This window comes from Porites lutea, chromosome 2, assembly GCF_958299795.1.
Source record: "Porites lutea chromosome 2, jaPorLute2.1, whole genome shotgun sequence".
Lineage (NCBI taxonomy): Eukaryota > Metazoa > Cnidaria > Anthozoa > Scleractinia > Poritidae > Porites > Porites lutea.
In genome coordinates, this window is record NC_133202.1 from 5,575,950 (window position 1) to 5,592,403 (window position 16,454).

The 16,454-nt window shown below is 39.0% G+C and overlaps 1 protein-coding gene across 1 annotated transcript; it reads left to right on the forward strand.

Annotated features, from left to right (window-relative positions):
- Window positions 1–226: 226 nt before the first annotated feature.
- On the forward strand, window positions 227–10,924 carry LOC140927501 (RNA polymerase II subunit A C-terminal domain phosphatase-like). Its single transcript, XM_073377161.1, has 7 exons — window positions 227–487; window positions 2,277–2,369; window positions 3,568–3,658; window positions 5,011–5,136; window positions 6,133–6,374; window positions 7,816–8,504; window positions 8,985–10,924. Exons 1-7 carry the CDS (start codon window positions 252–254, stop codon window positions 10,115–10,117), a joined length of 2,610 nt encoding a protein of 869 aa, XP_073233262.1. The 5' UTR covers window positions 227–251; the 3' UTR covers window positions 10,118–10,924.
- Window positions 10,925–16,454: the final 5,530 nt, after the last annotated feature.

Consider the following 16,454-nt stretch of genomic DNA (forward strand, 5'->3'; position numbering starts at 1 on the left):
AAAAAATTCATATACAAATGTAGCGATCTAAATATTTGCTTTATGAATTTGGTGGATTATTTTCATTGACAAATAGCTACAATTGCTTTAAAATTTGCAACTGCTTTTCTTGTTTCAAGATTACCAAATGGTAAACTAACTTCCTGATTTTAGTACTAATATCTCTTACCCTACCACTACAGAGTAGTTCACAAAGCTCGCCCCACCCTGACTGGTTAGACTTTGTCCCACGCGCGAAAAGTGAAACGAAAATGGCGGACAAACAGTCAAAAGAGGTTGTTATTTCGACCTCATCTTCTGTCAAACTGTCACGATGGCGGGTTTGCGCTGGATCAGAAGTTAGAGAAGGAAGTGTTCTTTGTTTTTATGAAGTTTCTGGCAAAGCAGAGAGGACTGGATCGTTTGTAACTCAGCCAAAACTCAAATCCGCTTTTACTGGTAAAGTCCGTGAGCTGCTCGTTGCCGAGGGGGACATTGTCCCAGCAGGGTAAGGCCAAATCATAGAGCACCAGACATGCAGATCGTAAAACGTAACCTAGAGTTTTCCCAGATACCAAAAGAAGTTATTTAGCATGTTTTCTTGGAAATACCACTTTGAGATTGCACATAAACTTCAGCTCACATGCTTTCGATGAGGTTGTTTTTGTTCGGATGGTCTCTATTTGAGGGTTTACAGCGCTCGATTTTCGTCCCTATTGTTACAGCCTGATCGCTTAGATTTTTAGAGAATAACTTGTTTAAGGTGTTGGAATGATCATAGGATATAAAGACCGTGGATTTCAGCACGATTTAATGGTATAAAGCAATCTGCGCAGCCTGCAAATTGTTTCAGCAATTAAGACACTTTTGAACTTCATGGTGACATTTTAGTAATGACAAGTTGTTGACAGGCGAAACTGCCAAACTGTGTTGCATGATTGCGAATCTTGGTAGCTTTCGGAAGAGCTTAGATGTCTCTTGATCGTTGTATGGTTAGGTATTTTTACTGCCTTTGCGAAGTGGGAGCGTGGTATCAACCCGTGATCAAGTGAATGTCGTGTCAGAGCGAGTTTTGATTTATCTCAGTTTCGTTAGATTTGATTGGACATTGACCGACCAATCCTGAATTTTCTTAAATTTTCCTCTTTTTTTTGGCAATATTATTCTAGAATTTTAATGACGTGAATTGAATACTAGATTTTAAAAAGACTTTTTACATGTAATAGTTTAAAAGTCCCAGCTGTTTCACACATGACTTGGCCTGCTTCAAACACCACAGTTTTAGGGGCAAATTAAAGCTATTTTTAAAAGTTCCCCAACATTTGACTGTTCATTTAGAAATCATTATGCTGGAACCCTTAAAGGCAGAAGGCTTAAAATAATTATAAGGAAAAGCTGAATAGGTGAGATACATACTGCAGTCACAGTCTGGGTTTTTGGGTGAATTACACAGTGTATAGATTTTTTAAAACTGTATGGTATCTTTCACCTGAAATAACCAATGATTTTGAGGTACAGTATACTACACCTTTCTCCATTTTGTTATTATTCATTGTAAACTGAAGGAATTTTGGGAATTTTTTGTTATGTTATTTTTGCCCGGCGGAATAGTATCCTATATCAACCCCCTCACCCCCCCCCCCCCCCCCAAAAAAAAAAAAAAAATTGGCTGACCTTGATACTGGAACAGTTTTGGGTATGTTCTCTACAATCCTCAGAATTTGAAGAAAGAACAGAACACTTGTCAGTTTAGAAAGCATGCTTCGATCAGTAGTTTCTATTGTCTTAATTTTGTCGATAAAGACTGACTAATAAATTCAAAGTTATCTCAGGGATTTGTCCAACTTAAGTTGTACAATAGGCCATTTTACAGTTGTGTGCTCAGTGCCCTAGCCTTTGAATAGACGCGAGGCTGGCGGTGACCTTGTTTTTCTACAAACCTTCTTGTTTTTCATATGTAAATGATCATGTTCACGGGCTTGTTAGCAAGAGAATACCACGATTTGCACTTGAAAAGCAGGCAGGTTTGTAACAAAACAAGGTCACCGCCAGCCTGGCGTCTATTCAAAGGCCAGGGCACTAAGCACACAACTGTAAAATGGCCTATTTCAAGGCTGTGCTCTAAGGAAAATTCTAGGGAGTCCAATGCTCTGTATTTGAGTAACACAGGTTACCCAGCTTATGGTTTCTATGCAAGAATTGAGATTTCCTGGTGTCGCCCAAGAGAAAAAGTATGGGACCAGGGGCCAACAGGTGCTGTTAGAGCTCGTAGCCCTGAATTTCGTTTGATTTTTCAGGGCACCTGTATTGCTGATAGATAAAGCAACCGAGTGTGAGCACAACATGGTCATGAAGGATCTCTGCTGTGACTGTGGTGCTGATCTTAGGAAGTAGGTATCTACATGTATTACTGTAGCTTATTAGGTGTTGCAAATAACAAGTGTCTCTTTACTCTTGCAAGAGGTTTAAAAATAATATTAGTCTGTATTCATAAAAAAACTAATTTTAGGTTGGTCCTGGCTTTTCTCACTGGGAACTAGTTTTTACATCTCTCCTTAATTGCTTTTGAAGTTCTAGTATTCTTAAGGGCTCTGGACACTTAGCATTTGTCAGGCCAATCCAGTTTTAAGGAGTATTCCACTATTAATCAGAACTTTCTGGCCAGATCCTTTTATTCCCAAATGGTATATACGGCAGTGATGGGTTTAAGTAAAAATTTAAGAAAAGCCTAATAATTCATTTTCAAAATGACCGGTCTGTCTGCTCAGTTCTGACTTTGGAAAGCACCTGTAGTAGCACCTGGCAGTTTTCTTCCTAATGTTCAGAGTCATTCTCTCTTTCCTACAACTAAGGAGGCAGCGTGGCCAAGCGGTTGGTGCACTGGACTTTGTCCCGCCCTGACCTCTAGTTGGATTTGTTCTCGGTAGTCCCGAGTTCAAATCCTCGACCACTTTTGTAAAATAGCCAACTGGTTCACGTACTACCAGTTGGGATTTTTAATCATGTTACTTTCCATTTAAATTATTTGTTTCATTATCCCCATAAGGGGAGAGGATAATTATCAAAGTATTATTATTATTATTATTACCAACATCTACCCCCAGGGGGTGAATCACGTGTCGAGGGAGAAAGATGCTTGTCAGAAAATAAGAAGTAAATGAGACCATTCTCTAGTTGCAGTAAAGACATGTCATTGAATATTTCTTCTTCTTCTCCTTCTTCTCATCCTCTTCTGCTTTCTTTCTTTTTTTTTCTACGAGCACCGACCTAAGCAGTACCGGTTTGGGCTAAAACACTTGCATTCTAATCTAAGTGATACTAAAATACAGTGGCTGCAGTAATATTTTTACTGTCCTAAATGAAATGACAAACGTCACCACCCCATTCACTCCCCCGAGCATCTGTCATTGAAGCTGTTGAAACATCTAGACTGGAGTTTGGCAGATAAAATTTTTACAGTTGTTTTTGGTTTGTGTGGATTAAATATGATAATAAAAATCTAAGGAAAAATTGCAGAAAATTAGAGTCCTAAATCATAAAATCCTTCAGAATCCACTTTAAGCAGTTTCACTGTATTTCTGTTCAAAGACTCAATGAAGAGCAAGATGAGCCATCCTCTCCAACTCTGGCATCTGTTCCTCTTATACATAACATCCCTGAGTTGAAAGTGAGCCCAGAGGTATGTATGCAGACTTAACATCGTTTAACTGTTTTCTACAAAACGGTGGGTCTAAAGTGTAGGTCACTTTTCCATAGGTCAGAGTACAGGTTACCATGATACAGATAATTGAACAGCATTAAAAGTGTCTCCTAGTCCTGACCTCTTAACAAAAATTATGCTCTATTAGATCGAGGGGAATCCGTGTGGTTTGGTAATTTATCGATGGAGCAGTGACCTGTAATTGACACGCGGCATCTAAAAGAGTACCCCAAGCCAAATTTCCAGGACACATCTCAAACAAAAAAATACAGCACTGCTGCCTAAAAAAATGTTGACCTCCAACTCAAAAGTTGGAACTATATTACCAAAATATCCTGATGACAAGCCGTGAGCATGTATAATTTAGTACTGTATTTATGTACTTCATTTACATACTTTATACTACTACATGAGAAATTTCTGCAATCTGATTGGCTTAGAGCAGTGGTATTTCAGCTTAATTTGAAATACCTACATGTGAAAATTACAAACCTTTTGCGGGTAGTAGTATAAACAAATAATAGCATGATTTGTATGTGATATTTGGCATAAATACCACTCGTGATATTTCAAAATTGTCTCAAATTTCACTCGCCTAATGGCTCATGAAATTACAAATAACAATTTTGAAATATCACTCGTGGTATTTGTGCCAAACATCACTACAAATCATGCTATTACCTATACTAATTTCACTCCGACAAAAAATTCCAGGTTCTAACTTTAACTGCACATAACTACTGAAACATTTCAAAACAAGACGTTATTATATAGATACATGCAGATGGTCCTATAAGCAGGGGAGCTTATAACCAAGGTAAAATTTCTGTTCACTTATGGAAGGCTTATAAGCAGGGGGCCTTATAACTGTTGGGGATTATAACCAGGAATTTATGGTATTTTTCTTTATTACATTTATTTCACCAACAGCATATATATTGTTACAGGACAAAATTAAATTCAGGTTAAATTTTTTCACCTAGATTGAGTTTCAATCGTTTGTCTCCTAGCCCTAATTCATAAATAATTAGGACTATGAGAAAAAGGAAGTTGAGAATCAACCTACAGATTAAAAAAATTTAACCTGAATGTTATTTTGACCTGTGACATATACAACAGAAATAAATTGATTATCTGGCCAGGACCATGTAACTGTTGCACCCAACTTTACCAGGTCCACATTCTCGTTCTTGTGCTACCTACAATGTACATGTACATGTAACACTTGTAGAACAAAATAAATTATTAGTAGTATCATGTCCTCTCATTTTGCTGGCTCGATAAAGTTATTTATAGTTTTGTAAGCAAGCATTTCACCAATCTATTGTTAGGAAGCTGAGGCCTTAGGGAAAAAGGACGAAGCCAGACTTCTTAAAACTCGCAAGCTTTCACTAATTGTGGATCTGGATCAGACTCTTATTCATACAACAATGGAGCTGATTCCTGAAGATATGGAGGTACGACACTCTACGAATCTTGAATTAACTTGTTTTTTTTTTCAGAGGTGCTTGTGTGTGTACAAAAAGTACACTCAACTAGAGTGCAAAAACAGGGAAAAGTGGTTACACCATTTACTTTATCTTAAAATCATGGCGCATTTTTGACGTATGTCCGAAGACTACACGATGTGTCACAGAGCACCCAAAGCAGTAAGGTGTTCACAGGTTGCCCAAATTGGCAAATTTTATATGTAATTCACCTCTGTCGTTACCAGTAGATGTAGCAGTGCCCTCTTAATGCTGTAGATTATTTGTTTTCCATGATCAATAATAATCATTGATCATGGAAAACAAATAAGCTACAGCATTAAGAGGGCAATGCTACATCTACTGGTAACGACCGAGGTGAATTATATATAAAATTTATATATCAAATTATTCTTTTGCTATTTGAAACATAATTATGCTTTATAGAAATAATAGCTTTGACTTTCTGAGATTACATATCTGCTTTTATTTATTTGTAAACTCTTGCTGCCTTCTATCTGTCAATGTGTGTGCATGATAGGCATATTAAACATTAAACTTTCTTTTAATTATTATTTTGTGGTAAAGCCATCCACTATTTTGGCCGGCTTTCTTTTACCAGTGCACTTGTTTAATAAAAAGATTGTAGCAAAAACATTTTATAAGGCTAACTTGTTGTCCTTGTTGCTTTGTTGTTGTTCTTGCTTCATAAATGTAAAGGCGTTCCACATTTTATGAAAGTCAAAGTTTTGTCGAAATATGCATTGAAAAGGCTTGAAGGAAAACCAGACATTTCAGGGGTGTCCCCTCTTCTTCAGTGATTTCAAAAGCAGCTAAAAAATGCACTCACCACTTGACATTCAAATGGAAAACAACAATAAAGACATTTATATTTTGCAGGGGGGACTACATGTATGATGCAATGCACATGCAATGTAGGATCTTGTTCACCATCACATAGTATTTTTCTCCATTAAATATCCACAGGATGTTCATCATTTTCAACTACCTGGTTACCCTGTGTGGTACCATACAAAGATCCGACCTGGGGCTGTGAATTTCTTGAAGAGTATTTCAGAACTGTATGAACTGCACATCTTCACCATGGGATCAAGGATGTACGCTCATACCATTGCTCGAATGTTGGACCCTGATGGAAAATTGTTTGCTTATAGGATTCGCTCACGAGATGAATGCTTCAATGCATTTTCCAAATCCCATGATATGAGGTTAGTACATAATAATGCACATACTATGTAGTTCTGTGTTCTGTAATCTCCTTATTGTTGTTTTCAGTTGTTTATTCACCTCTTAAGAAACGAGGAGACTGGAGCTGAAGTGTGTCCCGCAATAATTTTTTCTTGGATCATTACTTTGGATGCGCCGGTCAGCTACTGGCCAATTCTTTTTCCCTGTCTCCCATACCAGTCCAAGAAGTCTTTGCAAAAGTTAACCCATTCGCTCCTGGAAATTTTGCCAAAAAACACGTTTTGAAACTAGTCGAGCGGATTTCTGGTTACTGCCGTCCTATATAGAGATAAAACTTACCATAAAGCCATTCTGATTCAGGCACAAAATATTAGCTTGCAATGTTCAGGCATGCACAGAAAACAAAATTTTGAGATAGTGGTTTTGGGTTTAAAAGTGACACAGCAGTCTTTAGGAAGTCTTTAGGAAGGCTTTTAGGATCTTAGGATTAGATGAAAGGAAAGGTTCGTGGGTAGTGGAACAAGATTTTCATGGAATTTTCAGGTCAATGTTACATGGGTTTTTGCCTTTTTCTCCGGTGTCCTTGACTGAATTGTGCTCATTCTGGTATTCTTTGAAAGATTTCTCCACTCTGCACACGTTAGCGGACAAAGTTGTCCTTGACAATCAAAACTGATGACATCACAAGCAGTAGAAGGGAAGTGGATCCGCACGGGCGGTTACTGGCAGCTCAGGGGTTAATGGGTTAACTTGGACCAGCTTCCTTCTTGTGTCTAAAGTGGCAAAATAACTTTGAGATATAAATACGTCTTTTAAAGTGACACAGATAAGTCTCTCAGTGTTGCATACTGCTTCTCCCTGGAGGCATTAGGTTTTAAAACCTTCCTTGTCCTCCTGCATTGTCTTCCTGCTTCTTTGACAAAACTAGTCACCTCAGACAGTTTCTCAGTCTGATCAGTTCCTGTCACTCATTTATTTGTTCAGTTATTGAGGTGGTGAGTCAATTACTCAGTTTCTCAGTCCCTAGTCCATTAGTCACTCAGTCAGTCTGTCAGTGTATTAGTCACGCAGTCAGTCTGGTAGTTAATTAGACACTCAGTCTGTCAGTCAATTAATCAGTCATTCACTCACTCAGTTAGTCATTTAGTCACTTAGTCGAGTTAGTCTGTCAGTCAACTAGTCAATAAGTCACTCGGTCAGTCTGTCAGTCAATTAGTCAATCATTCACCCAGTCTGTTAGTCATTTTGGCACTTAGTCGAGTCAGGCTGTCAGTCAACTAGTCAATAAGTCACTCGGACAGCCTGTCACGGTCAGTCAATTAGTCAGTCTGTCTCTTCGTTAGTCAATCATTCAGTCATCCAGTCAATGAGTCACCCAATCTGTTAGTCACAGTCAATTTTAAGTCTCTTGAATATATTCGAACAACTGAGGGTCTGATAATATAATTTATTCTTTTACAGGTCACTGTTTCCATGTGGTGACAACATGGTTTGCATAATCGATGATCGAGAAGACGTCTGGAATTTCGCCCCTAACCTCATCCATGTCAAACCGTATCAGTTTTTCAAAGGGGTGGGAGACATAAATGCCCCTCCTGGATCCACCCCTTCCCCCGAAGAAGAATTTACGTCCCCTGCAGAAGACGTTGGTGAAAAGAACAGTCAGGAGAAAGATATCGAAGCTGAAGAAGTAAATTCTCTGGAGACTGAAGATGTTGCACATCAAGAGAAGAATGATGACATAGTATTCAAAGACAACAAAAAATCGGAAGAGACAGAGATCGACGTAGTCTTGAACGAGAAGATGAGCTTGGGAAAGTCGGAAGAAAATGTGGAAGTTACTGAGGACAAAATAAAGCCGGTTGGTGAAGATGTCGATGAAATTAGCGCAAAGAAATCCTCTGTTGACACTGTTAAATCAAACGTGGATTCTTCGAAAGTGCTTGAGAATGGACAAAGTGAAAATGCTGATGACGAAACGAAACCTGAAGAATCTAACGAGACCAAAGAAATAAATCAAAATGATAAGGAGGAGAACGAAGAGGGTGAAAAGAACAATAACGGTGATACAAAAGGTGATAAAGAACAAACCACTTCGATTTGCAATGATGAAATAGCAGGCGAAACACCTGAGAAGAGATGCGAGGGAGGTGAGTTTTGCTTTCTGAAGATGATTTTTCGAACAGCACATGTGCATGATGGCGTTGATTTGCTTAAGAATTCTTCCGTTTGTTGTTTTCCTATGTGTAAGTGTAGTGTAGTGTGACGTGGTGTAGTGATGTCACGCTTCGTGTTGTGTCTTAAAATGTAGTGTATTGTAGTGTGATGAAGTGTAGTGTAGTGCAGGGTGGTGTAGTGCAGTGCAGTGCAGTGTAGTGTAGTGCAGTGCAGTGTAGTGTTGTGTTGTGTTGTGTAGTGCAGTGCAGTGCAGTGTAGTGTAGTGTAGTGTAGTGTAGTGCAGTGTAGTGTAGTGTAGTGTAGTGTAGTGTAGTGCAGTGCAGTGCAGTGCAGTGCAGTGTAGTGTAGGGTAGGGTAGGGTAGGGTAGTGTAGTGTAGTGTAGTGTAGTAGGGAACTAGACTGATGTCGCGTTTTTGTTTCTCGTTAATTTTTTTATTTATTTTTCCTTTAGTGCAAACAAAGTTCAAGAAATCACAAAAGTACTCATACGAGTTCGGTGATGGTGATGACGATTACCTTCTTCACCTCGAGGACGTTTTGAAACGAGTACACGAAGTGTTTTATAAGACTTTAGACGAGATAAAGTCTATTTCTGCCGAAGAACTCAAAGGTAATCCAAACTCTACAAGCGGTGTTAAGTACTGTACCCCTGGAACAACTACACCGGATGCAAAAGCCATTGTGACTGAACTACGCCGTGATGTGTTACTCGGGGCGAACATTGTATTTACTGGAGTTATACCTACGTCTGCTAAGCAAGAAGAGAGTTATCCTTGGCGTGTTGCGTGTGCGCTCGGCGCCAAAGTAAGCAACACGATTGTAACACCCAAGGACACGACAAACCCTAGTGACGTAACCACTCACGTGATTGCGGGAAGATTAGGCACGGAGAAATCATACCGGGCGGTTAAAACCCGGGAAGTTAAACTTGTGAATCCCGGCTGGCTTTTTTGCTGTTCCGAGCGCTGGGAACGGGTGGACGAGCGTTTGTTTCCTGTAGAGGGCTTAGAGAAATACAAACAACAGATTCGTGATCAAGGTACCCCTCGCGGGACTCCCCGGGATACTGTAATGGAAAATGCTGACTTAGGTGCGGGTGATACTGGTGAGGACGCGGAAAACAAAACTAGATCTGAATCTGTTAGCAGCGCCGACATTCTTATGTCAACTTTAAACCCTTTACTGTCCTTTTCGCCGTCGGAAGTAGAGGCAATGGACAAGGAAGTGGAGGAGCTTATGAACTCTAGCGATGAAGAAAGCGACTTGATCGGAAGCGTGTCTGATTCGAGTAGTTCTTCGGATTCCGAAGACTCTAAGTCGACGAGTAAAAGAAAGCGCGGTGAGGAGGAAGAATCGCAGGAGGACGCCAATAATGAACTTCCAAGTAAAAAAAGAAAAGTTAGCGACGATGTTGATGATGATGAAGAGAAAGACATTGATAACAACAACGACGACGAAGGAGAAGGGGGATCAGAAGATTCAAGCAAGTCTGATTCAGATGACGATTATACACATCGCTCCTCACCGAGCGATGATGATGACGATATGGCGGCCATGTTAGATGCGGAGTTAGCACAATCATAAGGGACATTTCATTGTGGTTCCCTTCTCTGCGTTTTGTCATGTTGATATTCATAAGTAATCAGTCATACATTCATCCCAGCGTGCACCAAGCTTTCTAGAATGTCTGCGGTTCTTCCTCTAAATATTCTTCTACTAATTTATTTCCGCAAGTATTTTTGCAAAAGATGGAGACAAAAGCGAGAACTGTCCTTTCTTCGTAAACGCGCTCTCTCGGCTCGCCGAATCCTTTTCGCCAAAGATCCACGCTTATTTTCCTTTTTTGCTTGTTTGTTTTCAATCCTGGCCTGTTCACAGTCTCTCTATCTTGTCATTCCAAACTTCCAGCCTTGTCCCGACGTCTTTGTTTGAACCCAATGCAGGCAGGCTAAAAGCTTCCTGATCTTGGTCAAATATACATTTTAAACCCGCAAACCCGAGTAGAAAATCAAAGGAAACTGTTGGTTTACATGTATTTAGACTTTTTAGAAATTGTGTAACTTCGTTAGTTTGCAAAAACTTGCGTTCTGAAGATAGTACGCCTTATAAAAGTCAGAAGTCGCGTTAAAAAACAGCACAAAAGGCGTGGCAATTTGCAATCAGGGTTGCAAACCTGTAAGGATGAGTCTGCTGCGACGAAAGAGCGTGACATGTGCGTTACGCTCACTTTACTTAGCCCGTGCGTGACAAGGCGTCACGTAGTATATACAATGTTGCAAAGTGAATACTACCCTTTTTGCCAAGGAAATATCCAAAACTTTTTTCTCTTGTGTGTGAAACATACATTTGCAGCTGGTCTGTTGTATTAACGTCCAGTATCTATTAAAGTTGAAAATTTGCTGTTAATTCTCGTGTTCGAATAAGCGCCTTTGCTTTCCATCCTGCGACAGAGACGGCGAATAGGAACAGATAATAGTTCTCTTCAGGTTTGCTTTTGACCTTTCGAACAATATGTTTACATTTTCGTCCAGTAAGTTGTCTATTCCCTGTCATCGCTCCACAGTCTTTGATATACTGTGTGGTTGGATGCTAACCAGAACGAGGGGGACATGGGGGTTTACGGTATTGCGGTATTGGGCTTTTTTTCTTGCGGTATTTCGGTAATTTTAATTTTAACGTGCGGTATTGCGGTATCATCTAGCTCTGCGGTATGCGGTTTTTCATCATTTTGGCTGACGGTATTCGGTGAAATAAGATTGTTCACGGTATTACGGTACCGTTTATTTGCGCTTTCCTTTCGATACAATACGCAAAACAAAACACAGTAAGACATAAAGGTCAATAAAAGTTAATATTTAGAAGTCTTGAGACATAACGGTAAATGATTACACCATTTGTGGGTCATTTTGTGACAGTTATTAAATGGTCGATAATATACAATGTGCTTAATTGTTGTTGCATCCAATGATAATGAGTCGTCTCAAGTTACCTTACCAGGCTTGTCGATCTGTGTACCTGTGCCGGTAATTCGAGGTCTTAAACGTTTTCTCACAATGTCTGAGGTCGCTGAGGATGAAGACGGCGTGGTCATCATTGAGTGTGTGGCAATTTTTTATGAAGAGGGCGAAGGAGGCGAACATTATCGCAACAAGAATAAGTTTAGATGTTGGGTTTCGAGAATTGAAAAACGCCTTGTAAAGTTAAAAGAGAAAATTTGGTAAGTTTGCCTCTTAACAGCGCGGCGTCATCCTCGGAGACCCAGGGGCTTCTGATTGGTGCCAGAAAAACACAAGTTTTCTGGCACCAATCAGAAGCCAAAACGGCGGCGACCGTTTGGAACTGGTCTGGTAAGACATTGTTCCCAGGGGCTCTTCTCGCCGTTCTTTACTTTTCTTCGTTCCATATATATATTTTCCGCCCGTTTAGACTTTCCCTCGTCCCCACTATCTGCCCCTGGGTCTCCGAGGATGGCGCGGCGTGTGATCTGACCCCTGAGAGACTGACGTGCTAGACTAGACTCACTTTATATCAAAACTCGCACTAGACGTGCGTGGAAAGGGTTTTGGTTGGTTTGTTTTTCGCGCTTTCAAGAGTTATTTTTATTGGAGTTAATTAGCTGTTGGGTCGAAATACCAAAAGGCTGAACGAATGTAGTTTACTTTTCAGTGAAAATTTGCAGAAAATTGCGAACTACCAAAATATTAAAAAAAACATGGACATCTGGTGCATAAATGCCTGAGATAATTAAACGCGCTAGATGGAAGCACCATAAGTATGCGCAACCGATTATAAATGTGATTAAAATATGCGGTATCGGTATTTAGACGATTTTCGACGCGGTATTTCGGTATTTGCCATTTTTTCTTACGGTATTGCGGTATTGGGTACCCCCCAATGTCCCCCTCCAGAACTAACCTGCTAAAACAGCCGTTTCTCCTCGCCTTAGTGGCGAGGAGCGAGTCAGAGCAGACGGCTGTTTTCGCAGGCTATATTCTCCTCTGCCTCTAGCCCTGGATTCTAATTTATCGATGGGTGACCACATTACGGAAACAGGCTCTGTCTTTACAGACAGACGTTATGTGTGCGTGATTCTGTTTAACGTTATAACCTTATGACCGAGTTGTGTTGTTAAATACAGTAGAAGAAAACCCACAAGTCATTTTTCGGGGTTTATCATGATAAGCTTTGCAATCTACATTTTGATCGGAGAAGAACTCTTGTTCAAGAGCAAAACTGAAATTAATTGTGAACGCCGGAAAACTATTTTCAACTGATTACAGATCATGATAACGGAATTTCATGCAACAGGACCATAAACGGAAAGATAAACATTCACAGTGAAGCTAATTATGATCAGCAGTTAATATAAACAAACCGCAAACATTCAGGTCGTGTCACGAGTATTTGTAGACATATTAACCAACATTTCTAGCTCTTTCCCTGGAAAGCAGAGGGCTGAAAACGGCGTTCCGTCCAGTTTTGTAAAACTCAGAAAAGTGCTGGCAGTTATAAATTAATGTTAAATTACGCAGGCCCCGTTAGGAAATCGGGTTTAGATTCACATACAGAATGGAAAGTTCGGCACTGTCAGATCGTTGAGTTTCCGTGACTTATTTTTTTCGGTTTTTTTTTTTTCACTTGTGTTTGGTAGAAAGATAAATCACCTTTATACTGACAAGACGACGTTGGGGGAGTTTTAACCCCCAAATGAGAGCATGTAAAGGATATGGTTAGATATCATTCTAAAACTAGGCAACAGTCAAATAAGAGCTGTATAACGATTTTAATGGCGTTAAAAGACCTTGTCATTGATTTCTTCTTCTTCTTCTTAACGAGACGAAAAGCTGTCACGCCATTTCCATATGTGGGGCCCTCGTACCAGACTCATCTCTAATTCAAACACCGGGGGACATGGTGAAACTTTCCACTACTGAGTTAACAGAGCAAAACCCACAGTTGAAAAGCGGAAATATGCAAAAACCTTTATAAACCTAATCAATGCGGCGACGGTTGTCACAGAACTTTTGTCAGGCATCGCTCTAATGATTTTCCACAAACTCCCTTAAATAAACTCTGAAAGGAAACCAATCCTTTCTGTAATAAAAATATTTATAAAGCCGAGGTCTTCATGGATGACATCAGCCGTTATCGGGGAACAAGTTAAAAAACGTTTTTTTTTTTTTAACTTATGACTTCCATTTCTTGGAAAGCCCCTTAACGGAAGTGATGAAAAGTTTTACAAAGGAAACAGTTTAGGCTATTTTCGGAATTTTTAATTCAACATTAGTCGAAATTCAAGGTGCTCCATTAGTCGAACAATCTTTAGCATGCATTGAAAGTGAAACAAATAAATTCGATCATTGTGTAGATTGAGTTTAAACGTTCCAGGGACACAAAGCTTTCACTCGTTAAAGAACAAGAATCAGTCAAGAGCTGAATCCCAAATTAAATTTTGTACCCAGTACTTATAAGAACAGATATTGTATATAGCACCAAGTTAGAACTGATCAAAAACAAATGTTTCTCATGATTGCCTCAAAAAAAAAAAAGAAAAAAATTGGGCAGATGCCAGCTTTCCTCGTTCCACGTCTGTTTGTTTGGTTTCAAGAAAACCCCCTTTCTCATGCCCTCTTCCAGTTCTTCCTCTTTGCTTAGAAGACTTCATCGGCGGAACTAGAAACTGACGGGTTACGATTAAAATTGATGATCAATAGAACAATTAGTAATACTCATGCAAAACGGAGAGAATGAGCTGCAATCATCGTCAAAAGTGTTGGGAAGGTTGCTTTTTTACCTCTTTTTTTCCTTCCTCCCATCGCCCGTGGCCCAATGTTGAGCAAAACGTTAATGTTTGTGACGCAATTGTTCTGTTATATCCCAACATTGAATGGGGGACGGGGATATTAAGCAAAAGAGAAAACTCTCTTTTTGGGGGATTAAAATGGACTATTGTTAAGTCAGTGTACAACGTTCTTAACTACTTTTGTCTTGGATTGTAGCTCTCTGGTTAATAATCCACCCAAGCGAAGGTAAAGAGTTGTCTAGCTATTCTCTCATGTCTTTTTTATCCACACAGAGTCAAATTAAGCATATTCAAGGGAACAGATAAATGTACTTGTCAATGTTTCTCAGTTAAAATCAGCATCTGAACGTTTGTCGCAAGCAGCAGCAAGTGATTAGCTCGTGATACAAATTAAGAAATAAATACCCGGTCTTTTAAAAATAGTTTCCTTACTTTGTATAAAATAAAGTAGAATAACTGGACACTGGCACTAAATCGAGAGGACTATTTATTGCGCTAGGTGTTGAACCCATAATGAGACTCAGTAATCAGTGGGAGTTATTTTTACGGCCAACTAATTTACAGGGGCGCCCAACGAGAATATAGTTGAAAACCACTTAAACAAAGCATCGTTAAATTAAGCGGTAGATATAGGCATATTTTCATCCCCTAAAAATTTTTCATCTGTTCGGATTTCCTAATTGAAAGTCTAGTGATCCGAAAATTATAGGGAGCAAAACTAACCTTTTCGAAAATCTCAGCCAGAAAAAAGAATCCCGAAAATTCAAGGTGACCTTTTTTAGGGTAAAAATCCGTTAAAAATGGGCAATTCTGCCATTTTTCAGATGTTCGAAAATCCTAGGAGAGGCAGGCAGGCAAGAAATTTTACAACAAATGTTCCGAAAATTCTAGATCTCAAATCGTCTTCCGAACGGATATTTTCCTAAAATTGACGTTGGGTGCCCCTGAATTTAGATGATAAACGCGGTTTTAGAAAAACTCTACTGAGACGCTTCGATACTAAATCGTTAAAAAAGAAATTTGCCAGGACAAATTTACTTTAAAACAGTTATCTTTATAGGATTGTGAACGAATGTAACAGTTTGCCTCTTGAGGTCCGTTCGGCATGCAGTGTTGACATTTTTAAAGCAAACGTTATGAAATATATTTCAAAATTGTGAAGGTGACTTCTGTTTTTCGCTATTTATTTTCAGCTGTTAGTGTTTGGGATCTTATTATAATTTTAGCTTTACTTAAATATCATTATTATAATTTTACTATATGAGGTGATTTGTTTTTACATGGGGTCGGGCTACTCGTTTACAAATTATCCTTATGGCATTTTAAATTTTTCATTATTATTGTTGTAGTTTTTGCCATTAAATTGTAATAAACAAATAAATAATAAATAAATAAGTAAATTTCGTTTATTCCGCATTCTGGATATCTGACGTAATGGCTGTTTGTCCGTAAGAAGAGTCGGAATTTTTATTTTGTGTCAAAAAACATTTCGATACTTATCCTTTATTTGCAAACGACTGATAGAGTTTAAGAGTTATTGTACTACAACACCAGTTATTAGACAGCTCCCACCGTCTATTTCTAGCGGCCGTTTCGAAATGTGACCCGGGGGACCCCGAGGGCTTCACCTCTTGTCACGTGTCTGCAGATACAAATCTCGAGCAGGTCTCGTATTGTTTAAAAAATAGAATTTTTAGGCGATTAAACAAAAAAAACGCAATGCTGATTTGACGGCAAAGGAAAAATAAATAGATAAATAAATAAATAATAAATGGAGTTATCTTTCTTCTTTAGGGACTCTGAGGGAAACTTGATCAGAGACTCATGTAATTATTAAGTTTTTTTATTACCTTTTTTCCTAAGTTGTTTCTTCACCCAGTTTTCAGGGGCACCCAACGACTGTCTTCTGTAAAATAGCTGATCGGAGAAGCAAATATTGCCTGGAATTTTCTATTACTTGAGGACGGCTAAAAATTTCTAAATGACCATTCCATTCATGTGCAATTTTCGAAGCTTTTTTTTTACATTTCACTGCCCAGGTTAGTTTTTTTTGGTACAAAAAAGGAAACCTAAAATTTTCGGATTCAAAAATGTGATGGAGAGTGAAATCAGAAAAAT